This window comes from Aspergillus piperis, assembly GCF_003184755.1.
Source record: "Aspergillus piperis CBS 112811 unplaced genomic scaffold BO85scaffold_27, whole genome shotgun sequence".
In the NCBI taxonomy this organism is placed as follows: Eukaryota; Fungi; Ascomycota; class Eurotiomycetes; order Eurotiales; family Aspergillaceae; genus Aspergillus; species Aspergillus piperis.
The window spans coordinates 89,287-115,264 of NW_020291617.1; the positions used below are offsets into that span (position 1 = coordinate 89,287).

General features: G+C 51.1%; 10 protein-coding genes across 10 annotated transcripts; 5 read left to right on the forward strand and 5 right to left on the reverse strand.

Annotated features, from left to right (window-relative positions):
• The first annotated feature begins 585 nt into the window (after positions 1-585).
• Positions 586-3,437, forward strand: BO85DRAFT_167712 (HSF-type DNA-binding domain protein). The gene is made up of 6 exons (XM_025654267.1): positions 586-1,316; positions 1,435-1,533; positions 1,598-1,665; positions 1,728-2,071; positions 2,145-2,214; positions 2,277-3,437. The coding sequence occupies exons 1-6, from the start codon at positions 967-969 to the stop codon at positions 3,074-3,076; spliced, it is 1,731 nt and encodes a 576-aa protein (XP_025510822.1). The 5' UTR covers positions 586-966; the 3' UTR covers positions 3,077-3,437.
• A 144-nt stretch (positions 3,438-3,581) lies between these two features.
• On the reverse strand, positions 3,582-4,684 carry BO85DRAFT_406868 (DUF3245 domain-containing protein). The gene is made up of 2 exons (XM_025657346.1): positions 4,464-4,684; positions 3,582-4,314 (listed from the first exon to the last, which is right to left on the reverse strand). The coding sequence occupies exons 1-2, from the start codon at positions 4,646-4,648 to the stop codon at positions 3,798-3,800; spliced, it is 702 nt and encodes a 233-aa protein (XP_025510823.1). The 5' UTR covers positions 4,649-4,684; the 3' UTR covers positions 3,582-3,797.
• A 256-nt stretch (positions 4,685-4,940) lies between these two features.
• BO85DRAFT_453553 (oxidoreductase-like domain-containing protein) lies at positions 4,941-6,364 on the reverse strand. Its single transcript, XM_025661077.1, has one exon. The coding sequence runs from the start codon at positions 5,920-5,922 to the stop codon at positions 5,152-5,154; it is 771 nt and encodes a 256-aa protein (XP_025510824.1). The 5' UTR covers positions 5,923-6,364; the 3' UTR covers positions 4,941-5,151.
• BO85DRAFT_453554 (uncharacterized protein) lies at positions 5,915-8,487 on the forward strand. The gene is made up of 2 exons (XM_025661078.1): positions 5,915-7,107; positions 7,163-8,487. The coding sequence occupies exons 1-2, from the start codon at positions 6,218-6,220 to the stop codon at positions 8,130-8,132; spliced, it is 1,860 nt and encodes a 619-aa protein (XP_025510825.1). The 5' UTR covers positions 5,915-6,217; the 3' UTR covers positions 8,133-8,487.
• A 549-nt stretch (positions 8,488-9,036) lies between these two features.
• Positions 9,037-12,649, reverse strand: BO85DRAFT_492572 (60S ribosomal eL13 domain-containing protein; the record flags this gene model as incomplete). The annotated part of the gene is made up of 5 exons (XM_025663784.1): positions 9,037-9,471; positions 9,613-9,771; positions 9,917-9,963; positions 10,070-10,103; positions 11,243-12,649. The coding sequence occupies 5 exons, from the start codon at positions 12,647-12,649 to the stop codon at positions 9,037-9,039; spliced, it is 2,082 nt and encodes a 693-aa protein (XP_025510826.1).
• Positions 12,650-14,573: 1,924 nt separating this feature from the next.
• On the forward strand, positions 14,574-17,934 carry BO85DRAFT_168032 (uncharacterized protein). The gene has a single exon (XM_025654269.1). The coding sequence runs from the start codon at positions 14,823-14,825 to the stop codon at positions 17,805-17,807; it is 2,985 nt and encodes a 994-aa protein (XP_025510827.1). The 5' UTR covers positions 14,574-14,822; the 3' UTR covers positions 17,808-17,934.
• Positions 17,874-19,234, reverse strand: BO85DRAFT_453559 (uncharacterized protein). Its single transcript, XM_025661079.1, has one exon. The coding sequence runs from the start codon at positions 19,166-19,168 to the stop codon at positions 18,062-18,064; it is 1,107 nt and encodes a 368-aa protein (XP_025510828.1). The 5' UTR covers positions 19,169-19,234; the 3' UTR covers positions 17,874-18,061.
• Positions 19,235-19,990: 756 nt separating this feature from the next.
• arp6 (actin family protein) lies at positions 19,991-21,906 on the forward strand. The gene is made up of 4 exons (XM_025654271.1): positions 19,991-20,595; positions 20,671-21,379; positions 21,439-21,501; positions 21,582-21,906. The coding sequence occupies exons 1-4, from the start codon at positions 20,100-20,102 to the stop codon at positions 21,718-21,720; spliced, it is 1,407 nt and encodes a 468-aa protein (XP_025510829.1). The 5' UTR covers positions 19,991-20,099; the 3' UTR covers positions 21,721-21,906.
• A 1,038-nt stretch (positions 21,907-22,944) lies between these two features.
• Positions 22,945-24,491, forward strand: BO85DRAFT_168241 (BRcat and Rcat domain-containing protein). The gene is made up of 3 exons (XM_025654270.1): positions 22,945-23,297; positions 23,366-23,896; positions 23,959-24,491. Exons 1-3 carry the CDS (start codon positions 23,035-23,037, stop codon positions 24,236-24,238), a joined length of 1,074 nt encoding a protein of 357 aa, XP_025510830.1. The 5' UTR covers positions 22,945-23,034; the 3' UTR covers positions 24,239-24,491.
• Positions 24,398-25,934, reverse strand: BO85DRAFT_406896 (3-hydroxyacyl-CoA dehydrogenase family protein). Its single transcript, XM_025657347.1, has 3 exons — positions 25,707-25,934; positions 25,539-25,638; positions 24,398-25,475 (listed from the first exon to the last, which is right to left on the reverse strand). Exons 1-3 carry the CDS (start codon positions 25,833-25,835, stop codon positions 24,745-24,747), a joined length of 960 nt encoding a protein of 319 aa, XP_025510831.1. The 5' UTR covers positions 25,836-25,934; the 3' UTR covers positions 24,398-24,744.
• Between the last annotated feature and the right edge of the window lie 44 nt (positions 25,935-25,978).

Here is a 25,978-nt window from a genome sequence, read left to right on the forward strand (position 1 = left end):
GGCGAAAAGCCAAAAAGCAACAGGAAGGATGGAAGGAAGGGAACAAGTTGGGTTTTTATGAATGGATGGACCAATGGAGAGCACGGCGATGCTTCGGGAAGCGGAGACACTTTTTTTTTGACTGGCGATGATCCTCAACTTCCAGTCTGGCCCAGACTCTTCTTGGTTCATCATCAGTACTCGAACTACCATTCCATCCCCCATCCTGCAATTTTACTACTTACCAGTAACTAAGTACTAAGTTGATTGAACTAGAACTACTCGGCTGGTCATTTAGTTCTTCATTCTTTTCTTCTTGTTTTCCTTCCCAAGTTTCCTCTCTCCACCTTCTTCTTCTTCTTCTTCATCTTCTTCCCCCAAATCCATTCCCATTCTTATCTTCCAACCCCATCCAAGTACTCCTAAACTACTTACTATTTACTCTTCGGGGATTTGCTGCTGGTTGCTGTTCTTGCGGGAAAGAGAAAAGAAACTGGCAGGCTTTCCCCCCCCCCCCCCAATCTATCTATCTATCTATTCTTATACCTATTATCATTTAGTTTTCTTCCCTTCTACTTCCTATTATTCAACAAATTTCCCCATCTTTAATATAATTATTTTCTTCGATGTTATTTTTAGTTGATTGCATTATTCCCCTTCATTAATTTACTTAATTCCTTTCGCCTTGAAGAAACTCTCTGTCTTGGCCTACTTCTTCTCTAAGGCTCAAAAAAGTAAAGGGCAGAAAAGGAATTAAGTACTTTTTCACTTTACGCGAATCCCGTCGTCTACTCTCTTCTCTCTGCCTCGCTCTCTTTTCTCTCTCTTCTCTCTTTCTCTCCGTCTGCTGCGGCTCCCTCCTCGGCCGCCCCGTTCTCATTCCTTTTCTTTTCCCTCCTCTTCTCTTCCTCTCTTTCCCCCCCTCCCTCCCTCCTCCTCCTGCTTCTCCTCCTCCCTCCTCCCTCCCCCCCTGTTCCGCCGCGCGAGATGAGCGGTCTCGCCGATCCCCCGTCCAGAAGTCCGCTTATCCTCACTGCTATCGATGCGCCCGGCAAAACCCGCAAGATTCCTGTCCTTGCCTCCTCCGTTCCTCCCTCCAGCCAGTCCACCGGTGATCCCATGGAGGTTACTCCTCCTGCCTCGGGCGCTGCGCCCCCCATCCATAGCAGTCCCGATAGCGATCGGGCGGGCGCAAGCAACACCACCGCCACCTCCAATGGCTCTACTGAACCTTCCAATGTGAACCACCATGCCGCTCCCACTCAAGCCATCGGTGCGGCTGCTGCTGCTCAGCAGCCAAAGGTCGTTCAGACGGCCTTTATTCACAAGCTCTACAAGTACGTCGGAGGCCATTTTTTGTCGTTCAGTCTTCCGTTTTGTTGCTTCCTTTCGAATACCTCCCCCGTTCCCCTTAACCCTTCACGGTAACGGGCTCGATCTAACAACACTGTATAGTATGCTAGAGGATCCCAGTATTCAGCACCTCATCTCGTGGTCGAGTACGAATGATAGCTTCGTCATGTCCCCGACTTCCGAATTCTCCAAAGTCCTGGCGTTAGTCTTCCCCTATCGTAGCCTATCGCGCTCTGTGGGAACTAGCTGCTAACGAACAGCTCAGTCAATACTTCAAGCACACCAACATTTCGTCCTTCGTCAGGCAGCTGAATATGTACGGATTTCATAAAGGTATGCGGGCTGAGACAGCAAATAGCATTGCCCCGACCGTTATTGATACACATGGATCCCAGTGAGCGATGTATTCCACACCGGTTCGCCAGACTCCGCTCTGTGGGAGTTTAAACATGGGAATGGCAACTTCAAGCGCGGAGATCTTGTGGGTTTGCGAGAGATCAAGCGGCGCGCATCCCGTCATGCATTGATCCATCGCGACTCATTTCCTGGTCACAAGGCCGCCGCCTCCCAGCCCGGCACCCCCGCTGAGCCAGTTCCCGATGTCACCGAGTCCCGCTTGATGAACCTGGAGCACTCTATGTATGACTTGCATGCTCGTCTACGGAACGCCGAAGAAGGAAATGCAACCCTTAATGCAAGATGTCAATCCATGGCCGAGAGCTTAACCAGGTGTTATCACGTAAGTTGACGGGCCTCCAATGCGGTCGCGACATCTAGTGGTTTCATGCTTGCTGATTCTTTTCGTCGTCCAGTGGACTCACTCAATTTCACGTTTCCTCCAAGGCATGATCCCCGATCGCGAGAGCCTTCTGTATCGAGACGGTGAGGACTATCCACCATTTGATAGCCCCATCTGCATGATTGACTAACGAAATTTGGTGTAGTGGCCTCCATGCAGGCGGAATTGGAGAAGCACCTCGAGGCTGTGCGGGCCCTGGAGCATCCTCCGGACCCATACTTGGCCGTCCGACAACCCTACGTCACCGGCATTTCTGGCGATGCAGGTCCGCCGCTGTCGCCGCGCCAAATGCCCCCGGAAGAGAGTCGCCGCCCATCAATGCTGGACCCCTCGAGGACCGGTATGATTCGGCCCCCTGTCCCCCCTCATCTGGCCGTCTCTCCGCGGCGGTACGGGTCAATTGGCGCTGGAAATTCTTCCCCCAGCTACAATCGTCCGCAAGTGCCAGCGGTCGTCACTCCGCAGCAACCTATGCCTCATCCTCTTTCGTCCGTATCCTCTCCGCCTGGGCCCAATCTTGCGCGCCGGCACACTTCGGCGGACATTAGACAGCATGGCTGGCCGCCACCGGGAGTGTCGCCATTCCCTTCCGCACACCCCCCGCAGCCAACGAATCCCTGGTCTCCCTCTCGACACCGGACTCCGACGTCAAGTGAACAATCGGTCCGAGATGTGTTAGCCCAGTATGAAATGGGTGCACCGCGGCGTCTGCAGGAACATCGACACCCAACTCCCCCTTTGCACCCCGATCAGAACCCCCCAACCGATAACGGCTGGTCTTTGGGACCTAGATTCCCTCGACACGAATCGTCTTTGCCAGCAACTCGACGTTCCAGCATGGCCAGCAATGTTCATTCGCTTCTGAACCCAGCTGATACCGCTGAGAGGCCGGACGAAGACCAGCATGCTATGGCCGATGATCGGAAACGGAAGCGATTGGAATAAACTCAACTTCATCATTATTACTTGCTTCATTCATATCCTTGATCCGGGGATTCTCGCAGGAGCATTGCTTGGCGCTGATAATCGGGACCCTACCGGAATCGGAGCTATAGACTTCTTGTTCTTCGGGGCGCACGTTTTTTTATATTTGGAAAGGGGTAAAGGAAAAGCATATCACCAGGAGAAACTCCCTCTCAGCCTTCATTTCTGGACTGGTACTGCATCTTGTGGAGTATTGCCCATCTGTACTTTCTGTGTTTATCTTCTTTCTGGGTGGGAACATCTACTGTACAATTGACACAACATACATGGATTCCAGCATGTGGAACCCGTGCTTACCGGGCATGGTTTGGACGGCACTAATCTGTTTTCTTCTTTTATATTTCTTGGACAGCATTGCTTTCTGATGGTGGAAGGCCCTTGCACAGAGAACCATTCTCGGCTGCTCCGCCTTCCTGTTGTTATATTATATACCCTGGGTTTGGGGTGGTGGTGCACGATATTGTGTGAGTATAGTAATCTAGATTTGCAGAGGACATAGTGATATCCGGCTGCAGGCGCACAATCAATGAGATTTTATTTTTGGATTAGATGAACAATTCTTGACGTATTCACAAATAACTGTACACAGAGAACTAAATGGGTATATTCATTTCCTCGAGGTTATACATCGTAGACTGGGCTCCGTTAATGTGAGGTGAGAGGGTATCACAAATATACTTGTTTACCTCTTCTTTCTCTTCTTCGACCGCTCAGCCAGGATCTCATCCAAGAAGCTCGTCCCCTTCTTTCTCCCCCTAGCGGGCCGTGATGAAGCTCCCGGTTGCTTGTCCAACTGATCGGCTTTGCTTTCAGTGCCATCACCGACATCACTCGTCTGCTTTGATTCTCCGGATTCACCTCCAACCGTCTCGGATCCCGTCTGAGCTTGCGGTTCAGGCGCCTTGCGCTTTTTCGCTAACATAGCTTTCTTCTTCCCTATCGCCGCCGTCCGTCCCTCTTCCTCGTCATCATCATCCTCTTCTTCCGTTTTCGCCACCCCATTCTTAGTGGGATTTGTTGACGCCGCAGCAGCAGCATCGTTACCGCCTCCCTTCGCAGTCGAAGCCTTCTTCGCAGCCATAACCTTCTGATAATTCCTTCCCAAGAGCTGTTTCCGTAATTTGTCATTCGAATCCAATTCGGTCCGATTCCAACTTCCGTCCACGGCTTTAGTAGGGAGTGGTGCACCGACTCCTAATCTATACATTGAATCCATTGTTAGTTATGACATGTCCATCAATTATTGTTCGTAGCCAGTCCCCTCCGGTCAGAAGATACTCCATAGAGCCGCATAGACGGGACAGAAAGGGATATAAAAAAAAAAGAAAACAAAAAGAATGTATCATACGTCTCCGGAACCGCCGTGAAAATCTCATCCTCTTCTCGCTGTAATTCCTCTTCGGTTTTCTTGCTGTTCGCTTGATCGTCTGTCGTCGGTGCAGGTAGCCATGAGGCAACGAGACGCTGGCTCCGAGCTAGCGCTACGTTGGCCTTATTTAGGATAATGTCTGTTTCTGATTTTGATGTTGACATTTTGTTCTGCTTTTGTCTAGTTTGTTATTGGGGTTCGGTGGTTTGATTTGCTTCGATATGGATGGGACTTTTTTGCGATAGCAGGGCGGGATTCGGTGGCAGAATTTCTGGGCGGTGGAGTGCGGGACTGCTGCTTGGGAGGGTTGATAGGTATTAGAGGTAGTATATTATTGATGGGGATTGTGATCTTGGTCATATCGGGAGAATACTAATTCAATCCGGTATGTAGTGTATGACAGTTAGATTTCGTTAATTGGGAGACTATAATTTATGTGTGAATGTTCAATCTCAATCGTGTTAGGATCATCTTGCATATATAATTTAAACACCACCATGGCGGAGTAATATATACAATCTACATCTAAGCAGCAGTAGTATAGTCTAAGTATGTACAAATCTAGTCCAAACACCAAGCTAATCCACATCAATCATCACACAAGGGTATTCGTAGTAGAGAAGAGAAAAAATGCCACTAAGCAGAAAGAAATGTACCGGGCATCATTTCACGCTGATTCCTGCTGATGCCGTTGCTTCAGTTTCTTCTCCGTTTTCATGAACTCTCGAATCCCTACAGGAATACTCGCGAACAAGTCATCGTCCGAAGTAGGCGCCGACCAATTGGTCTCACTGCCACCACCATCGTCATCCATGCTCATGCTAGCTGAGCGGACTTCCGCTCGTGGGGTATGCCGCATATCCGAGGCATCACTTTTGCTCGCACCCTTCGCCTTGGCTTGTTCAAGCCTGAAGGCCCAGTCCTCCAGCTCGTCTCGGAAATCGTCCCATACGCAGTGGACACAGCCACTCATGCAGCAATTGTCGGGCTCCTCCGGTCGAGGAGGGATGGCCACCCCGTTTATGGTTTTCCATGTCTTATCCGGTGCGGAGCCCGGATCGTAGCGTGAGGACCTGCCGGGACCAGCTAACCGAGTGCCGAAGACAATGGCCATCTTTTCCTGTGGTGTTTGCGCCTCTGGCTTGGGCTCTTCAGTCTTGGTATCGGTTGTCGCGTGGTGTCGGTAGGGTGAGCGAGTGGACAAAATATCGTAGTAATAGCCCGATAGCGGATGCGCTTGACGGGACTTGGAGTCATTCAAACTGTCCGCCTGTGTGTCTTGGACGGTGGCATATCTGCGGGTGCTGGAGCGGCGAATGAATGGGGTGACGGCACGTGGTCGGGTCAAGCGAGATGCATCGGGTATGCGCGGACCGGAAAGACAGACATGGCAGCGTCTGAGGAGGGGCGAACGAATCGCCAGACAAGGAGCGTCCATGGTGAAGTTGGAGTTGCGACAAAAAGAAAAGGGAAGATCGGAAAGAGATGGGCTGAAGATGAGAAAGCGGCGGTTATGTCATAATCCCGAGGCTGCAAACAGTGCAAACCGGCAAAGCAGTGGATGTTGTTGATGTTTGGTGATGGCGCTTTCCCCCGGACGCTCCTCTATCCCCTCTGCGGAGGTTGTCTGCTTCTAAATCTCGCATGGACGGCTGATTAGGTGTTCTGTTTTCACCTCTTCTCGAGCCGCTACATAAGCGACCCCGACCGCGATCCCCGTCACCGCGTCGCAAATGAAAGACCCCGCGCCTTCTCAGGATGACCCCCAGCAGCGCACCAGTCAACGGATGTCCTACCAAGCTCCCACTAGAGCGAGCTTAGCCAGATCGCATCCCACCCTTCTCGAGACTGACAATAATAAGCCCCCGGCGAAAATTATGCAGAAACCGAGTCAAGCCCGAACAAGAGCGCTCGGTCTACGAGACCGCAAGGCCCTGAGACCGTCCTTGACCTCGACTGCTAGCCCTCTGGGCTCTCTCAAGGGTAGCAAACAGTCGCCTGCATCATCCCTTTCTGGCCGTCGCTCTAGCGGCCTGGCCGCTTTTGCAGCGCCTCCAAGGCGAGTCTCAACAAGGATTACTGCCTCCGATCTAGTGTTCCGGTCTCCGTCTGCATCCCAACAGAGCACAGAAAAATTACCACCACCTACCGATACCCCGGAGAACCAATTGGCATCAGAACTGGACAGCGCGACCGGTGATATAGATGCGAATGAGGCTTTACCACAGCCATCATTCCAGGACATCCTAGACGAGCCAGATCTGCCACCAACGCCGACCCAGTTGGGCCTGGAACGGCCTCCCGGGCGGCCAAAAGGACTTCTAAGCAGTAGCCCAAGCTCGCAACAGGGAAAGTGGGGGAAAAGAAGGAATACAGATGGTCGAGAACAGAGCCCGTCAAAGCTGAGGAAAGTCGACTATGGCGAGGCAGGAGAATCCGCGGATTCAGGCCTCTTGTTGGATCGGACTTCCTTACCGGAGGAGATCTTGACGAAGCGTAAATTGAAGAACAAACTCACTTCTGAACTACAGCAACTGAGGAACGAAATCTCGGAATTGGAGACGTGGTCGAAAGACCTGGCGCAAGATGATGCCGGTGATGAGCGAGATTTGACCGGGTTAATGTAAGTTGCACACGCTTGTGGCGCCGTCAATGACTTGCCACTGACCGGCCAACAGTACTTTGTTAGCAGCAACGGGTCCTCCTCAATCGACCTCAACGGCCTCAGGCGAATCCTCCATATCGTCTCTCATCTCTTCGTTGCTCCCTTTTGCCACCAAGGGACCCCCGAAACCCCCACCCGAGGCCCCTCCAGTGAACCCGTTTGCGCTTGGAGAGCAGGCGCAAACAGAAGCATATCTAACAGCCCTTGCGCCGTTACAGCTTACGGCCTACTCTGAAACCATACCTAATTCCACGCCTGATCTTGTCTTAGAGAGACATACTCTTCAGTTTTCCGCCCCGCCTCCCTTCCCTTCCAACCGCTACAAAGTATCTGTAACCTTCGACGTCAACCCAGAAAAACAAACCTTGGTCTCCATATCATTTGCTTCACAGGCGAATGGAGAAGATACAAGGACTCCAGAGGATCTACGGCGCTGGGTCGACACCAGGCTTGCCAATCCGTTGCTTAAGCTAGATGTCACAGGTCTGTGCTGGGGCATTAACCGATACTGGGAGGCTATGGTATCGCGTGCTGAGTTATGGTTACATATGGAGGAACAACATGCAGAACTGATTAGTGGACATGCGAAACGGGACCATGTGACTAAACTGAAAAGCGCAAGGTCGCAACCCTTTGGCATGTCAGAACTGCGTCAAATTCTCCCGCACCTCGAGCGCACGTCTATGCTCTTCGAATCCAAGAGCGGCTCACTGAAAGTTCTTGTAACTTGCCGATTAATACTGGACGAGTGGACAAGTGAGCCACAACTAGCACCGGGACTCAGCGTTTCTCTGTTATCCGAGTCCGACAGCGGCTCCAGGCGCAAGGTGGATCAGGAATCCAAACGGCTGTTCCAGTCCATCTTGAATCCGAACGAGAACAACCAAGCTGGAAGCAGCGGCAGCGGAGTTCCTGCTGGCGCAATTCTAAGAGCTACAGACTGCGTCTTGCGCGCTTTGCTTGGTACTAACTCCATGAAATGAATACCCGCATCATTTATGTTATAATCAAGTGCTAGATTAATTGGAATAGACGGATACCAACGGCGTTTTTTCTCAATTTGGATGGGATGGAAAGCGATAAGGGGTTGTCGACGTGGGCGTCGTCGGCTAATTCGTTCAGCGGTCTTTATCAATTTATCGATCCTTCGGGGTCACTTTCTTTTCATGTAATTTATACGCTCCTGACCTGGCATCTCATGCCCGGTGAATTCATTGGATATGGATTCTATATTGGATGGCACTCTGTATCTACCTGAGTGGCTTGCAGAGGAAGTGTGTAAGATCTAGGCTATGGCAGCTGGCTGATAGTATTAATTACGATACTAAATCCTCTCAAGTATACATGACCGTAAGAATAGTATATGTAAGGATCTTATCAGACAAGCTAGGCTGCATGACAGTTATCCACATACAGTTAACATTCATGTCGAAACTACGAACATCTACAAGATATCGAGGTGGTCACATAGAATACACTCCGTATATCATCGCATTTGTACACTAGCTTGCTCCGTGCCTCTGCGTGCTTCAAGTCTACCGTTTCCAAGTGGGGGTATTTGTTGAGGTGAACCCGAAGCCTGAGGCCCGACTCCCGCGTCCTTCGGTAGATAGATCGAATGGGCAAAATCGTCCAGAAGGAACATAAAGATAAAGACGACAGAAAAAAAAGGTTGGGGTCTTCACTTCATTCACGTTAGGGTGGGGAGCTAGTAGCTTTCTGGAGACATGAAAATTTGGGACATTTGCATTTCGAGGGGGTTTCGGAGCTTTTTATGTTAAGGACAAAGGTGAAAACGGAAAATAGAGGAGCGACGCCATGCCACACAAGGTACTAATCCCCGACTTGAAAATTGACCCGATCATCATTAGCTGTGATTCAAGATATCTATTTCTTGGCGGCAGACTCCTCATCAGCCTTGGCCTTAGCACGCTTCTCCCGGATACCCTTGTAGCGAGCCTCGCTGCGGGCCTCACGCAGCCGGCGGTAAGCAGCCTCCTCACCCTTGGGGAGGTCGTCACGCTTGACCTCGGTGACGGCCTCAGCGAGAGTGGCGTTCTTGATGGGGAGGGCACCACCGACACGGGTGGCGAAGCCCTCGGTCTTGCCCTCGGCGAAAGCAGCCTTGGCAGCGTTGACCTCCTCAGCGGAAGAGTCAAGCTTCTTGAACTGACCGCTCTTGCGGGGGAAGAGGATCAGGCGAGCCTTGTAGTCCTGGAGGCGAGCAACATTGGCGACGAGCGACTCCTTGGAGTAGTTGACACGGCGGTGGTCAACGGCAATACCGACGGTGCGAGCGAGCTTCTTGGGGATACCAGCTTCCTATAGTGCGAGAAAAAAAATAATCGTGTAAGCCTCCGTCCAATATATTCGTCCTGCCCAGTCGCCAGGGCTAATTTCCAAACGCCATCACCAGTTTCTTCTTTCTGGTGACATTGTCTTGCACACAAGGGACGAATTTACCTTCAGCTCAGCGAGGGTGAAACCACGGCCAGCACGGACACGGCGGTTGTACTTGACGGTAGGGCAGCGCACAACGGGGCGCAGCTGGTCAACCGGACGAGGAGCAACAGCGGCGGCCTTAGCGAGACGGGCCTCACGACGGCGGTGCTTGCGGCCAGGCTATTGAAGCAAAAAAAAAAACACATGTCAGTCCACCACACATATAGGAAAAAATTTTCCCATCCCGTATTCTTTTCCAAATAGGCGAGTCGCTCGTTGTAGATAGGAATCGGTTGGGTAAAAGGATTTATTTTCGAGAGCGTACCTGGTCGAAGTGCACGCGGACACGACGCTGCCAGTCCTTGTGGAAGTCTGAAATCGAAACCCATCAGTCCATATTATTCCAGCCGGCCAGTTCGAAACCCGATATATTGAACAATATCCACCATCGTATCCTTCCTCGAGCAGGTTCACTCACGCTGGTTGAGAATCTGGTTGTTGTGCTTGATCGCCTATATCCACCAAGAGGTCCCAGGTCAGCACATGAAGTCCTTTGCGAAAAAATAGCGTCTGATCATCAATTTGATAATCTAGCGACGCCATTTGAACAATATTGGATAGAATAACGCACCATTGTGACGGATGGGGATCAAGGCCGGGAGATTGTCGTCGTCGTCGTGGGTGGTTGCTGGTCGTATCTCAAAACTCCTCGTCTCACTATTAGGTGGAACTTTTTTTGGTGTGGCCAACCGCGCAGAGCCGCATCGCCTCGCTTAGCGAGCCCTACCCTGCTTACCCGTTTCGGAAGGTCACCCCCAGACTTTCTCCGTGGCAGAACGGTTCGTGGGATCTGGGACTGCCATCCAGACTCGACTAGAATGATTGGAGTCTTATGTTACATGTGTATCTACGTCAAATTTCATTCTTATTGCCTGGTGGTAGGCTCACTGGCTGCTGGAGTGTTGCGACTCAGGCTGTGCTTCTACTCTTTGCGACCGACCGCCCGTACTGTATTGTTCTTCCCTGGTACTAGTTACTTCCAGGTAAGTTCGTTGCCGTACACGCTTGTTACATCGTTACACGCTGAGTAAGACCCATGTGACTTGGCGGTTCGACGAACTTGGAAGTTATCGGGAGTTCCTCTGCAAGCCATCTACCAAAGCAGTATATGGAATTCTTTGCTCGACCGATTGCAGATAATATATCAGTTAACAATTTCTTATTCATGATGACGTTATGTCCAAATCTGCCCAACTATTCGTATTGAAGCCATCAATATACTGAGAAACCATAGAGATACTCCTGTGTGATAAGTCCCAGAACCAGTTGCCAATAAGTCGTAGTACCCTTAAAAAAACACCCGGTGCCCCATGGGATTTTACAGTTCATCATCATTCGTCACAGACCCCCAGGAAGGGAAGAAAAGTACATAAGAAACAAATCCAAGATCCAAGTGACACCCGTCTTGAATAGCAAGCATATCCAGCCATAACCAGCTTTGACCCGCAAAAGTGATAGGCGACTAGGAGTCGTGGCGGTGAGGAAGTAGAAAGTAGATAGACAGCTAGAAGCCCGGTATACGTGATACACACGCTCCATGGTTGTGCACGGGTCATGCTTATTTATTCCAGGTGTCAATGCCGAGACCCACCCTCTCCTCCGCTTTCATTTTCTTCGAAGACGCACCATCAAAACTCGCCTTGCGTTTAAGACCAGTCGATGGACGCTCAACACCTGACTTCCTCACTTGGCCAAACAATTTGGTCTGCAACAGTGTGCTGGACTTGGGTGCATTCGCGATGCCTCGGCTCTCACGGCGGTTGCTGAAAGCGTGGGGACGAAGCATGCTGCTAGCAAGAGCTCCAGCCTCTGATGCAGGGATGTCTTCCTCCGTCTCAGCTTCCTCGATGTCGGACGCCGATATAGTGCTGTCTCGATCACGGTGGCTATCATGAGACTCCCTGCCCGGTGTGTTATATTGGTTCCCTCCAGAGGCCATCCGAGCACGAGACGGTGTTACGGGAACGGAGGCGAGTGTGTGGTTTCCACGCATCTGGCCATCATTATGCTGCTTATAAGTACGGTTCCGGTGTGGTATGGATGTGACACTCGGCGATCCTCGATTGAGGACACGGTCGGCAGCAAGGAGTTGCGCAAACGGGTCATGGCTATCGCTACCGTTCATCTGATGGCCATCGTGCTCCACATAGTGTGGTACAGGCCTCCTCTGAGAAGCTTGCATTTCTCTCTGGGGGCTGGGTGACATTGGACCATGTTCAATCATCTGAGAGAAATGCTTCCGGTTATCTCTGATACGCTCTTTCAGCAACTTGTTCTCTTCCTCAAGAAGGTCTGACCTCTCCTTCTCTTGCTCAATTAGCTTCTTAGCCCGACGCAGCCGCCGATCAAGTGTGGCATTTACTCTTCCAAGCTCTTGATTGCGCTTAAGGGCAAGCTCTAGCTCCACATTAGAAATCTGCTGCACTGCTTTGATTTCAGGTTGGCAATGACGGCTGCGATACTCAGAGCTCTGAATGATTTCGACCTCTCTTCTAGCAAGCTGATGCTCTACCTCGGCACGCTTGATAGCTTCGTTACTAGTAAACGATAGCAGACTATTTTGTAGCTTGAAGTGCAAAGCTGACATGCGAGCCTCTTGGGCAACACTCAACAGGTCTTTTGCCATCGTTCGGAGCTTCGACTCATCGGCGGTATCGAGATCATCGGCAGTAGGAAGGTTTTCTGAGGCGCCATAGGCAACACAGAGGGTCTTTTGCATATCGGGAGGAGAAGCTAGCAAGGAGCTCGAAGTAGATCTTGACCGTTGGCGCGGGGCTCCGGGAATTTGCGATGATGGTGGCGGCGTCATATCAGATGAAGGTAACGAGGGTGATAAAGATTTACTCTGGTCGGAATGTGATACTGGCAGTCCAGCGCCTACACTCAGGTCTGGGGATGCAGACAGACTTGCACGTTGCATGGGCGTTGCGGGGCCGGTGATCTCTGCAGGAGGGGCAAGGGAGCCTTGCGAGAGCTGAGAATCAGGATCTTGCGACATGACAGATATCAATATGTGGAAACAGGTAAGTGATACCCGTCGACAGGAATGTTTGACTAGAAGCAGGTCAGCATTGGCTGCATCAATGCGTTGTATTAAACAGTTGTCGTGGGGCGGTCAGACGCATACCAGATCCGAAACACGATCGATCAAAACTACGGCTAGTTTGACGAGCTCGCCAGGATGAATTTGATTGTTTAAGCTCGGTTGCTGTGTAGAGCCCCTAAGGGCAGGAGCGGAAAGCAGAAGAGAGATATCCTAGAAGGAGCAAGACCACGATGCAATTGAGGATTGACTGCCACAAATCGGATGTGCTCGAGTCGCTCTATGATGGATAGCTGGGTCGGTGCGCTTATCACTGATAGGGCCGTTTGAAGCACGTTGGTTGGACCGAAGCAAGGCACTTAATAGGCGATAAGGAGGCGGTAGCAAAGAGTCCCGAGCGGAAGACCTAAGATAAGGGAGTGATAGAAGACTGATGGAAGACGTTTCCAGAGAGCAAGGGGAATCGGAGAGGGGTATTGCAGATGATAGAGATAGGTGAACAAGATGAAGGAAGTAAGGAGCACGCCGGGCGGAGGGACGGTTTGATGCCTTAAGGATGTTTGTTGCGGGCAATGCGCATTTCGGGGAGGCTGGGAAGTCGCTTGCGATGCTCAGCCTCGACCAACCACGACCAACCACCCGCTCCCACGTGAGCCCAGCCGCGCGCTAATCCTTCACTTTGCCTGAATCAGCTAGCGTCCAGATCCGCGACGCTCAGAAAAAGGTAAACACAAGCCGAACCCCATGGGCCACAGCTATCGTCACTCGGGCAACCGATGGCACTGGATTCATATTGATCCTGATTCAGTATTTAGATCTTCTTTGATAGGTTCAATGGTTTAGGTTCTATTAAACACGGCCCAACATGCTTAGTTTGCCAAGTGATTAGCAACATTCCTCCCATCTCAAAATCTCCCGTATGTCAACTCAGTAGAGAACATTATGGGGCTGTGGAATGTACGCTACGTATTCATTTTTCCCGTTTCCCAGCTCTTCTCCTTTAATGCGAGATACGTATGATTTCAAAAATGGTGATCTTATATACTAGAGTAGACGATCCCGACACAGAAGAATTACTCAACGCCCGGGGATTTGCATGGGAATGGTTGGGAGAAGATAGGGTCATAGGCTGTTAAGTGAATGCCTCAGAGATCGGGAGTCGACGCCAGAATATGTCGGTGTGAATATTCCAGATTTCAGGCTAAGTAAATCGGGCCTGGGAATTGGTTCATCCATAAAACTAATGCGAAGCTATTGGAACAGTACGGTCTAGACTTGCAGACACCAGGCATTCCACGTGAGTTACTTTGATGAAGTATGCTTCTAAAAAGTGCAATTTTGGGCTTAAATGCCAACGCTATCACGAGGAAACTTGACATATAATGTAAATATCATCACTTGTTACATGATTTTAGCACTTAGAGATTCAGACTTTGGTAGTAGATAAGGCCTAAGCAAAGGTTCAAGTTATTCGTAACCATGGCATATGGGACGCGGAGCCACTAGTACTTCCGTGTACTAGATAAAGTAAGGCTCCATATTTGACCATGACATACAGCTGGCTTCTTGCTAGTGACAGGTTCGTTTAGCGACAGGCTGAAGAAGCAGTGTCCACTATCTATTTATGGAGACTGGTCCTCATGAATGATAATGTCAGCGACTTGTCACATCTGTAACCATCTTGCCTGCCTGTAGGCCCATCAAGTTGCACTATAGAGCTGCTATTGCTAGTTAGTCAAGCTGAAGGAGCAAAGTATATCTCAAACCTGTCCTGGGTCTCCTCCAGTTCCATCGGGACGATCACGCCGATGTGGGGAGCGGATCAGGGATCTGGCGGCCTCAGGCAGCAGCACATGCGGCGATTCCCCCTCGTGGGAAGTTGTAAACAATAATTCATTCCGGCCTCAAGTCCCTGAGGACAGCACTCCAGCAAGAATCATCGCTATTGCGCTCGCATATCGCACCATCCCGGTCCTGTTACTCAAGCGTCCGTCCCACTGCCATATCCAATCGTCATGTCTCTCTACCTGTGAGCGAATTACACCAACTATAACTCTCACAATCCGCATCACCATACCTGGCACTTTCGTCCACAAGTGCTTAATCTCCATTTACAACCCACGGAAACATGGATAACCCACAGAAGACCCCCAGCCGACCGAGTGGCATACCTCGCTTGGCCTCCAGATTACCTCTACCGACGTCTGCCGCCAATAAATCCCTGCGTCCCTCCCCCTCACGCGAGAAGCTACAAACCGACCCAGGTCTCCATGCCAGTCGTTTGAGTAGACCTTCTCAGGAGCCCGTCTTCAAAAAGCCCCTACCGAAATACACGGTGCCAAAGAAGCCCATAGGTACTCAGCGACAAGAAAGAGATATCTCTCAGACAAGGACAAGCGATGCGGGGGGAACAGGACCCGAAGGGGCACCATACAACAAATCCCTTTATCCGGAGGCCGACTATGCACCGGCTCATGATGCAGAGCCTCGGGGTCGCACACGACCATCGCTGTCCGAACGAACAATCGAGACTCTTTCCCAAATCCCTCCTTCGCCTAGACCGCAGAGCAGACAATCCAGTAGTTTCTTCGGTGCAACTAGTCCCATGCGCTCGCCGTCTCGTCCGCCGTCTGCAATGACAAGCTATTCAAGGTCGCCGTCAAGGTCATCTTCTCGCCAACCAAGTGGAAGCGACTACCTTTCCCGTCCATCCTCGTCCATGCGTCTTCCGTCGAGGAGTGGTCCATTGTTTTCTGCGAACAGTGCAGCATCCGATCAAAGCTCCATTCCAAACACAGATAGTCCATCGAAATTGAAACCGCCTTCTACTAGGATAACACCCTACGGCCGGAAAAGCGACGTGACATCCGCTTCCAACCCTCGTCAAGCACCTACCAGGGTGTCTACGAGGCCCGCAGAACCTACTGTAGATGCTCCACAGGAACGCCTCGAAGTGAAGAAAACCCGGAAGGTCCAGCAGACTCTCTCGGCCCAGAGGCCATCCTTGATGGGTACACGGTCACCATCGGCAAAATCCACTTCATCAGATCTTACTCCGGAACAGCAGACTGAGATGGAAACAAGAAAGGTCTCGAAATCATCTAGCGCCCTGAGGGAAAGTATCGCAAAGGCGAAAGCCGCGCGCAAGGCCGAGGCTCAGAAAGCCGCGCAGCCGACAACTGCAGCCGATGGGTTTAATTTTGATACGGAAGATCCGTTCAACCAAGGTCCTAAGGATCCAAACCATGGACTTCTGCGAAAGCGCATTGATGCAGGTCGAACTTCCGGTCACTTGAATATCGCGGCTATGTCTCTCAAAGAATTGCCGAAAGAAGTCATGACAATGTACGACTTCGATACCAATTCCACTTCCGATTGGTATGAAAGTGTGGACCTTGTTAAGTTTATCGCTGCGGATAACGAATTCACGGAGCTCCCCGATGATGCATTTCCCGATATCGATGCTCACGAGCTAGACCCAGAAGTTGACGAAAGGGGGAATCAATTTGGCGGGCTCGAACTTTTAGACCTTCATGGCAATATTCTGCAATCGCTACCAATAGGCCTCAGAAGGCTGGAGCGGCTGCACACCCTGAACCTATCAAACAACAATCTCAGTATGGACGACATAAATGTTGTTATGGACCTATCAACTCTCAGGGATCTGAGACTTGCCAGGAACAAGCTTCAAGGAGGTCTCACTCCGGATATCGGACGCCTTTACAACCTGGAAGTGCTGGAATTGCACGAGAACTCATTAACAGAGCTTCCTGGAGAGCTAGCAAAACTGGCTTCCCTCCGAGTCTTAAACGTGGGAAATAACCAGTTAAGCACTCTACCATTCGAAGAATTGCACATGCTCCCGCTCAAGGAGCTCCACGCCCCCAAAAACAAATTGAAGGGGACTCTCTTGCCAGCTTCTGTGCCAAAATTCGAGACACTACAAATCTTGGACGTAGCCAGCAACGCATTGGTGAGCCTCTCGGAGAACAATGGCCTCGAACTTCCCAATCTGCAGACTCTAGCAATCAACACGAACCGCATTCAATCTCTACCTGACGTTTCATCGTGGCAAGCTCTCCTGACCTTGTTAGCGGAAGATAACAGTTTATCAGAACTTCCTCACGGGTTCACTGACCTGAAAAATATCAGGAATGTGGACTTCACTGGTAACGATATTTCAAGACTGGACGAAAAGATCGGCTTGATGGAGAGTCTCGTCACCTTCCGCATAGCCAATAACCCCCTGCGGGAGCGCAAGTTTCTGAGCATGAACACAGAGGACCTGAAGCGCGATTTGCGTAACCGATGCGAACCGGAACCGCAAGATACAGACGACGAAGGTTCTGTTGCGACTCAGTTTACGTTGGCGCCAGAAACACCGGTCCAGACGGCCTCCTGGCAAATCAAGTCTGGTGGTGTCGTCGACAGGTCCTACACCGATCTACGGGATGTAGAAGTACAGGAGTTGGAACGCATCGATTTCCCCGAAGTCCGATGCCTCCAATTACAACACAACGAGTTACAATGCTTCCCTGTTCCAGCGCTCAGCATGCTCGCATCTAACCTAGCCGACCTGGATCTTTCGAATAACCCGCTCAATACTGCATCTCTCTTCTCAGGGCCCCTTTCCCTTCCCTCTCTTCAGAATCTCACCATAACCGCTGCCGGCTTGACTACACTTGAGCCGCTACTAAATAGCCTTACTGCTCCAGGTCTCACCTACCTAGATGTCTCATCCAACCGCCTCTCCGGACCGCTTCCTGCCATGCGCCGGAGCTACCCGAACCTGACAACATTACTGGCTTCTGACAACCGAATCAGCAGTCTCGACTTTGAAGCTGTGCAGGGTCTACAGGTTCTAGACGTAGGAAACAACGATATTGGCGTCCTGCCGCCGAAGCTCGGCCTGTTAAGGGCCGAAGGGTCTAGCAAGAACTGGGGCAACGGCTCACCTTTGCGACGCTTCGAAGTGGCAGGAAATAGTTTCCGGGTTCCGCGTTGGCAGGTGGTAGCCAAGGGGACCGATGCGGTTCTCGAATGGCTCAAAGATCGTATCTCTGAAGATGAACTACGCGAGTGGGAATCGGGCGACGAATCGAACGATGAGTAAATCTGCAGCATAATGTGTGATTAGGCACAACTTAGATCGAGGAGATCTGCTTGGGAGGACACTTGATTTCGGCTTCTTGACTCATGTATATTATACCATCTAAAGCGCACATACATACAAAGCATTGGTATCTAATATCTCGCAACCTGATCGTGACTATGTACTCTCCCGGAAGACCTCACTGCTGCTACATGAACATATAACTCAAGAACCTATACTGGGGTTCAATTATGGAAGATGTTGCGCATGCCTATTCAGTGCGTCGCGTCAATAACAGACTTGCTAACTTGGTCCATGACCTTCAGCCAAGTCCTGGCCCAAGTGGTGAACTTGTCCTCCTTCTCTTGCGGCGCATCGGCAGAATCAGTCACATCCAAGGGAAGACTAGTTAGGTCGACGGCCTTGACGGCGCAATCCTTTGTCTTGCGCATGTATTCGAGGGATTTCTCTATGTTCGCCTCGTACAACGCGCCGGCTACCTCGTCAATATGGCCAGGAATACGCTGCAGATACTTCATCAGGTTTTCCAACTTGCCGACGAGTGATGGCGAATCGGAAGTTTTCTTTAGTCGATTGGCCGTGATGGTGGGGTATATCTGGGAGACCGGTTTCAGGATCCGGAGAGCCGACTTCTTCTGCTCGTGAAGAGCTGCCGTATCCTCATCATCATCGTCATCATCCTCCTCATCGTCATCCTCATCGGCCTTGCCCTTCCCGTCATCGCTCAAAAGGTCATCGAAGAAATCATCGCCCTCCTCATCGGGATCCCACTCCTCAATCTCCTGGACCGCATCCCGTACAAGATCTCTCCATTCCTCCACACGTCGAACCACAAACCCGACCACACCCTTCGCTGCAATATCGATCAGGACATCGCAGGAGTCCCACAAGCGCCCGGCCGCCACCGTGACCGCATCCTTCTCTGACTGCGACAAGCCGGCTTCCTTCTTCTGGGCATCATCCGCCTTGTTCGCAATCGTCTGTACCTCCTGAAGTAGTACTGTCGTTTCTTTCAGTGCCGTTTGGGTCAAAGCATGCACTTCGGATTGGAACGCCTTGGTGTGATGGGCCGGGGTGACGAGGAGTGCTGCGGCGACCAGGGAGGGCAGCACAGACTCATTCAAGGCGTTTATAACACTCGTGACAGCAGAGGGGGTGAAGGGAGAAGTAATCGCGAGGAGCGAGAGCTTGGTGGCTTGCGACTTCAGGGTTGTCGACGCGGCGGAGAGGAGGGGTAAAGCATCTTTTGCGGAGAGGTCGGTGGAAGAGGAAATATCGCTGGAAGGGGAGGCAAGGGCACCCTGAAATTGTTCCAGGAGCGTCAAGCTCGTCGTCAATGTGGATTGGAGTTTCTGCGACATTTTAAAGCGATTGCGCTGTTCGGATCGAGCCGGTTTGTTGACTGGCTTATTGGAAGGAAAGCGATGCGGATGGACTGGACGGGCGGAGAAATTTGTTGCTGCGGGGCGCCTTCAACTTTCCTCTGATTAGGGTTCTGCGGGGTCACCTGCGGCTGGTTGGTTTGTCCGCGGATGTACCTGGATACTATATAGATTAACGTTGATGTTGGAAATGCTTTTCGTTGATTTGAGATATGATTATAGGTATACTTGCGTACAGTTTTCTTGAAAATACTACTACTAGTAGTGATAGTAAAATACGTGTGGGCGGCTTCTTACTTCAGTACTTCATTCTGAGGCTGTATTGTATGTATAACCCGTCGAAATATATAGCTAGCAGAAAACCTGCAATTTCCACCAAATGATGTATTTGAATGTACTACAATACCAACTGACTAACCAGTGAGACAAAACTGAATAGGATCATACAGAGGGGCTATGATCTTTTCTCATTTCATTTTTCTCTTACCCCTAGCCTTTATCGACTGAAGGCGTGTCAATACTAACCATGGAAGAAAATCCAACACACACCAACCACTACGATGATGAAAGCAACAAGTTTGTCAGACATGGCAGGCACAATAGTAGACCTCACCAATGTAATACCAAGGCATTTCATGTGAACGTAGAGATAAGTATAGTCCTTCCTGAGCGACCAAAATCCATGCCCTAAGCCTGTGCCCTCATTTACCGATTTGGGAGCTCGACAGCTTGGCATCTCCGATCGCCGACCGAAAGCTCCGTCGCGGGCCATCTTGGTTTTAGTCCTGTCTGCACTTCTCCATCTCCAGCAACCCTCTCACCAATTATTTCCCGCGCATTTAACCTCTCTAATTAAAACCGCCCATGCCCTCTGTATCAACTCTCATGACCTAACCTCATTTTTCCAAAAATGGGCACCACAAAACCTCGCCCTTCCGGCAGGGCCTCTGTCGCCAAGGTCCAATCTCTCCCCGACAAGACATTCGTCATCGATAATGGCGCATACACCCTGAAGGCCGGCTATGCGCCGGACTCTGCACCCCCAGAGGACCAATCGAAAGCGCTCGCAGCTTGCACCGAAATTCCAAATGCGATCGTCAAGACCCGTGGCAACAAGATCTACGTCGGCTCTCAGCTGAACACACATGTGACGGACTGGAACGAGATGATGTTTCGTCGTCCCGTTGAGAAGGGCTACATTGTCAACTGGGAGGCTCAGAAGGAGATTTGGGAGCACTCGTTTTTCGATGAGAAGACCGTGCGCAGTAAGGATCTGCGGATTACGGATCCCGAGGACACGACGTTGTTGTTGACGGAGGCGCCGAATGCATTGCCGGCGCTGCAGAAGAATGCAGATGAGATTGTCATGGAGGAGTGGGGGTTTGGAGGGTATCTTAGATGCGTTGGTAAGGATGCTAGGTGGTCGTACGTTAATTGCTTGGAGAAAGGTGATTGCTAACAGAGACGCGTATTGCATTTAGGACCATCGATGAACGCTTGGAATGATGTCCAGTCGCTGTTCGGGGATCCTATTGTGCAGGAGGCAAACACAACGGTGTCTCCAAAGGAATGCTTATTGGTGGTCGATTCGGGTTACTCTCACACCACCGTGACACCGATTTACAAAGGACAGCCGCTTCAACGTGCCATTCGCAGACTCGACCTTGGTGGCAAGCATCTTACGAACTACCTGAAGGAAATGGTTTCAGTACGGCAGTACAACATGGTGGACGAGACTTATATCATGAATGAGGTTAAGGAAGCTGTCTGCTTCGTTAGCAACAACTTCGTCGGCGACATGGAACAGACGTGGAAAGGCAACCGGAAACGCGGCCTGCCGGACCCCAGCGAGGGGGTGATGGTGGACTATGTCCTTCCTGATCCCAATGCAGGCAAGAAGGGCTTCATGCGACCGCATGACGCTCTCTTGAACGCCAAGAAGCGGAAAGGAGGATTGTCGGGGGCCAGCACGGAAGCACTATCGGAAGACGCTCTGGTCTTGGGCAACGAGCGCTTCGCTGTTCCGGAGATCTTGTTCACTCCCAGCGACATTGGCATGAAGCAGGCCGGCATTCCGGATATTATCATGCAAAGTCTTTCTGTCTTGCCTACCGGACTGCATCCCGCGTTTCTGGCCAACATTTTGGTCGTCGGTGGCAATGCGCTACTCCCAGGATTTGTGGACAGACTGTAAGTTATGGCCTTGAGATGTTTGGCGGATTGGCATCTTGTTGCTAACTGGGTGGCAGGGAGTCGGAATTGCGCCAACTGGCTTCCGCGGAATGCGCTGTCCGGGTGAAATGCCCGCAAGAGTAAGAGCTGCTGCCCTACTTACTACTGACTACTGTCTCTTCGAACCACGAGCTGATGATCGTAATCTTTCTATTCACAGTCCGATTCGCTCCGCCTGGTTGGGTGCGTCCCGATTTGCTACTAATAAAGACGAACTCCGGAAAGTCGCCATCACCCGGCAAGAGTACCAAGAGCACGGTTCTTCTTGGGCAAGCCGGAAGTTTACTGGTGCTATATAAAGTTCAGCGGGCAATGGCTGTCTTGTGGAGTTCAGGATTTTGCATTGATTGGAGCGTTACGGGGTTTTGATGAGGGATGCTTGCTTTCCCTGCTTGCTTGCCTAGGGTGCTGTTCGGTGTTTGTCTTCATGCTTTTAGCGATCCTCTGTGATACCCTCGAAGATGTTGGCCCATCCCAAGCCAGTTGGAATTCATAGAACAATGTCATTATGTCATTTCCCAACGGGGATGAGCGATGCTGGTTTATCATTTGCTCAGGGAAATGGTGAGAGGTAGAAGCAGCGCTAGTAGGTTTTCATGCACTGCTCGACCACGCAAGAGACCAAATACATTGAACCGACGACCAGCCTTCGGACTGCTGTTGGGCAGTGGCTAGTTTAGTTTGGTGACGATCGGAAGGAAGGAAGGTGAGCGAGCGAGCAAGTGATTGTGAGTCATGGAGGGGATTGGGGGAAAGAGTAGTAGTTTGTTGCGGTGAGGCTGGGATGGGCTTTGCTTTGCTACCTGATCTGCTTTTCCTGCTCGCCCCGCAGTCGAACACGTCGACAACCTCAACCGACGGTCAACCGCATGGTCGCGCTCCATGCGCCAGCTTACTTTCTTTTCGTCGTCTATCCCGAATTCCGGTCGCCAATAGTCCTCATCTCTCCCTTCTGTATTCTCGCGGTTGGTCGAGGAGACTAGCATGGACCAGGTGGTGCCCCGCTGCTCAAGGTCACCCTACAGCTGCACACGGATGAATGATGTCAAACTATCTAGCAGGAAAGCGTTGTCTGAGAGGTATCTCTAGCGAATAATGGGCGGTGGACATGTGGCATTCGACTGCCTTACCCATGGCATGGGTCGCTTAGTTGTCGCGCGATATACCCACCCTCCTCTTGTCTGGCACTCTGGTCATCCCGGATGATATGCCGAGCAGTCCAACAAACAACCCGAAAGATGTCTATAAAGACCCTGGCAGCTCTCGCGCCGGCTGCCGGCGATTTTATGCTAGTTATTATCTCCTACAAAACTCAATTTTACACCATACATACATAACTTCAGAACTACAACTCCATTCAAAGACCCTTACCATCGATCTCAGTATTATGTTACTACTGTCCATTGCTCGTTGCTCGTGCCCTACTCTCTAAAGTCGAAACCAGCGATTATGGATTCCAGCGTCCCGGAATTGCACCCAGCAATCATTCAGTCCGATCTGCTCCTCCCCATCACCGACCCCGTCCCCAAGTGTACGACCCTCAACCGCTCTATCTCGTAGGTCAGCCAGAAGGAAATACAGCCACTGAAAGAGAATCCTTGCCGGAAGTCAAGATGACTGCGTTTAACGTCAAAGATCTGGCTGCGCGCGCTGCCCAGCGCCTCGCGGAACACCGCCAAAAGACCGAGGCCCGGGGCAGCACTTTCAGTACGGAGCCACTGCCCATGGACCGTGTCTCGAGTCTGGACACCAATTCAATGAGAACCATGTCACATAGTGAAGACGAACACCGCCACAAGTCGAAGATGAGTCGGCTTGTGCAGAAGGTTCGAGGGCGGTTCTCGAAGCGTCTTGCGAAGAGGGAGGTAATCGACGAGTAAGTATCCCATCGAGATATTCCATCCAAGCCTTTACTTTTGATAATGGCGCTAACTCACTCTATAGACCCTGCGCATGCTGCTTGGATATCATGCCTGCGGAATGCCTGATCAGCATGCCGTGTCAGCACAAGTACTGCAGCAGATGCTTGAAGAAGTTGGTATTCACAGTTATGCCGGAGGAAGGACTGTTCCCACCCAGATGCTGCAAGCAGAAGATCCCAACGGAGGTCATCCTCCCCGTGCTGACACCGAAGGAGAGGACGGTATATTTCGCCAAGGTGCAGGAGTATGCGACCCCAGCCAGAGAACGCTGGTACTGTCCTGCGCCGACGTGCGGCCGGTTCATCCCACCGAAGCATCTGAACAGCAAGCTCTCGTCTCAAAGCTGCCCATACTGCAGCACGACGTTCTGCTCTGGCTGCAGATGCCCGGAGTACAATAATAGTACTTCGACTGGGAAGAAAGATCCGGGCTTTATGGCCGTCTTCGAAGATCCGCGACTCGGTAAAGCACAGAGGGGTCTCAAATGTGGCTCTTTGGTGGACCTCTTGTTCAATTGTGATCACGTTACGTGTCGGTGCAAGGCACAAGTTTGGTAGGTTCCCCCTTCACCCTGCCCAGCACAAGCTGCATTTAGATATCCTAACTGAGACACAGTAACCTCTGTCGCAATCCATGGCTATCGTGCACTTGCGCCAAACCAGGTCAACGGCCCATCGACTTCCTCACCTTTATCATCGGCCACAGCGGCGTGAATAAAGACCAGGAGGCCGAACTCGCCGCAGTGGTGGCTGCCATCCTATGCAACGAAAGGTTGCGGGATGAAGAATTGGCAAAGACCCAAAGCGGCATGAAGGAAAAGGCGGGAAGCGCTAACAGAAGTCGGGCAAGTCTGCTGATACCGCAGCAGGCGACTCGGGCTAGGAGGGTTTCCTAGGCTCTGAGTATTGGGTGGATAGGAACCAAATTGATTATTTCAACTTGAGGGAGGCATTCTGTTTTTCGAAAATGTATCCTGGCGGCACACTCCTTAACTTTTCCTTTGTCTAGTCGTGTTCAATTAGCGTGTTATGATTATGAGAATGAATTATTGACTCTATATGATGTTGTTGTCTGATTTGTAAGCGTATGACGAATAGTTAGTACATGAGTCGTGACTTGTAGCTGGTACAAGTGTTGCTGAGACGCCTTAATGGTAATGTATGTCTAGGTGTATAATGTTAATGCTGTGTGCTGTCTTTGCTGCATGCAGTATGGCTACTTCTCGGTCACCGGAAGTTAAATGTACATGCAATCCGAATCAGTCATTAGCAAGACACACCAAACCGGGGTACATAATATTCTAAGACATCACAGCATATAAGGGAGGGATATCGCAACATTCGCTTGGATAGATACAGAGTTGATTGGATCAATCAATCAATCAATCAATCAATCAATCAATCAATAGTCGTAGAAGCCCTTTCCAGACTTCTTGCCCAGCCACCCAGCATCAACCATACGCTTCAACAGCCCGGACGGCCGATACTTACTATCACCAGTCTCCTGATGCAAGACATTCATGATAGCGAGACAAGTATCCAGACCGATAAAGTCCGCCAGCACCAAGGGACCCATAGGCACATTTGTGCCCGTCTTCATGATGTTATCAATATCCTCACGACCACCGACGCCGGTCTCTAAACAGATGATCGCCTCATTGATATACGGCATGAGGATCCGGTTGGCCAGGAAACCAGGCGAGTCCGCAGAAACAGAAGCGACTTTGCCCATACGCTGGACGAAAGCGATAGCGGTGTCCTTTGTTTCCTGGGAGGTTTGTAAGCCAGCGATGATCTCTACGCCCTTTTGCACGGGGACTGGGTTCATGAAGTGCGTGGAGATGACGCGCGAGGGGGCCTGCAGGTCCCTGGGGTCTGTTGTGGTGGCGGCTGCGATCTTGGTGATGGAGATGGAGGAGGTGTTGGTCGCGAGGATGGCGTGTTTAGGAGCAATTTGGGCGAGTTTTGAGAATATAGAGGTCTTGAGGTCGGGGATCTCGGGGACGGCTTCGATGACGAAGTCGACGGTGGAAAGGTCGTCCATTTTCAGACTCGGGGTGATGCGCGCCCGGGCGGCGTCGGCGGCGTCCCGGGTGAGACGTTCTTTGGATACATCTTTGTCGAGGAGCTTGTCTGGAAGAATAAGGATGGTTTAGTTTGATGGGGCTGGGATGGTGGTGAGGGGGTGCTATGTACCGGCAAACTTGAGTCCCTTGTCGATGGAAGCTTGGGAGTTGTCGATAAGGGTCACTGGGACTTGGGCTTTCTGGGCAGCTACTAGAGCAATTCCTAATCCCTATAGAACATTAGTTGCATGGAACTTTTATATGTTGGAGCGAACACCGTATGGTCAGGGTCACTAACCATCTGCCCAGCTCCTATCACACCCAGCGACTTAACCTCGGCAGCATGGACGGCGGACGAGGTGCTGAAGGCCCGCGAGGCCATTGAGGGGCCCCGGTGGCAGAGAGAGCGCAATGATGAAGACAGCATATTGTCAACTTGGGTACGAAGACTCTCGATACAGGATACGAAGCAGAACTAGCAAAGAGGGGAAGTAGTAAACCGATAGTAAATAGAGGGCCGCACGGAGATGCATCGGGCCTCGGCCAATCTCATGTGATCCGACGTCATCG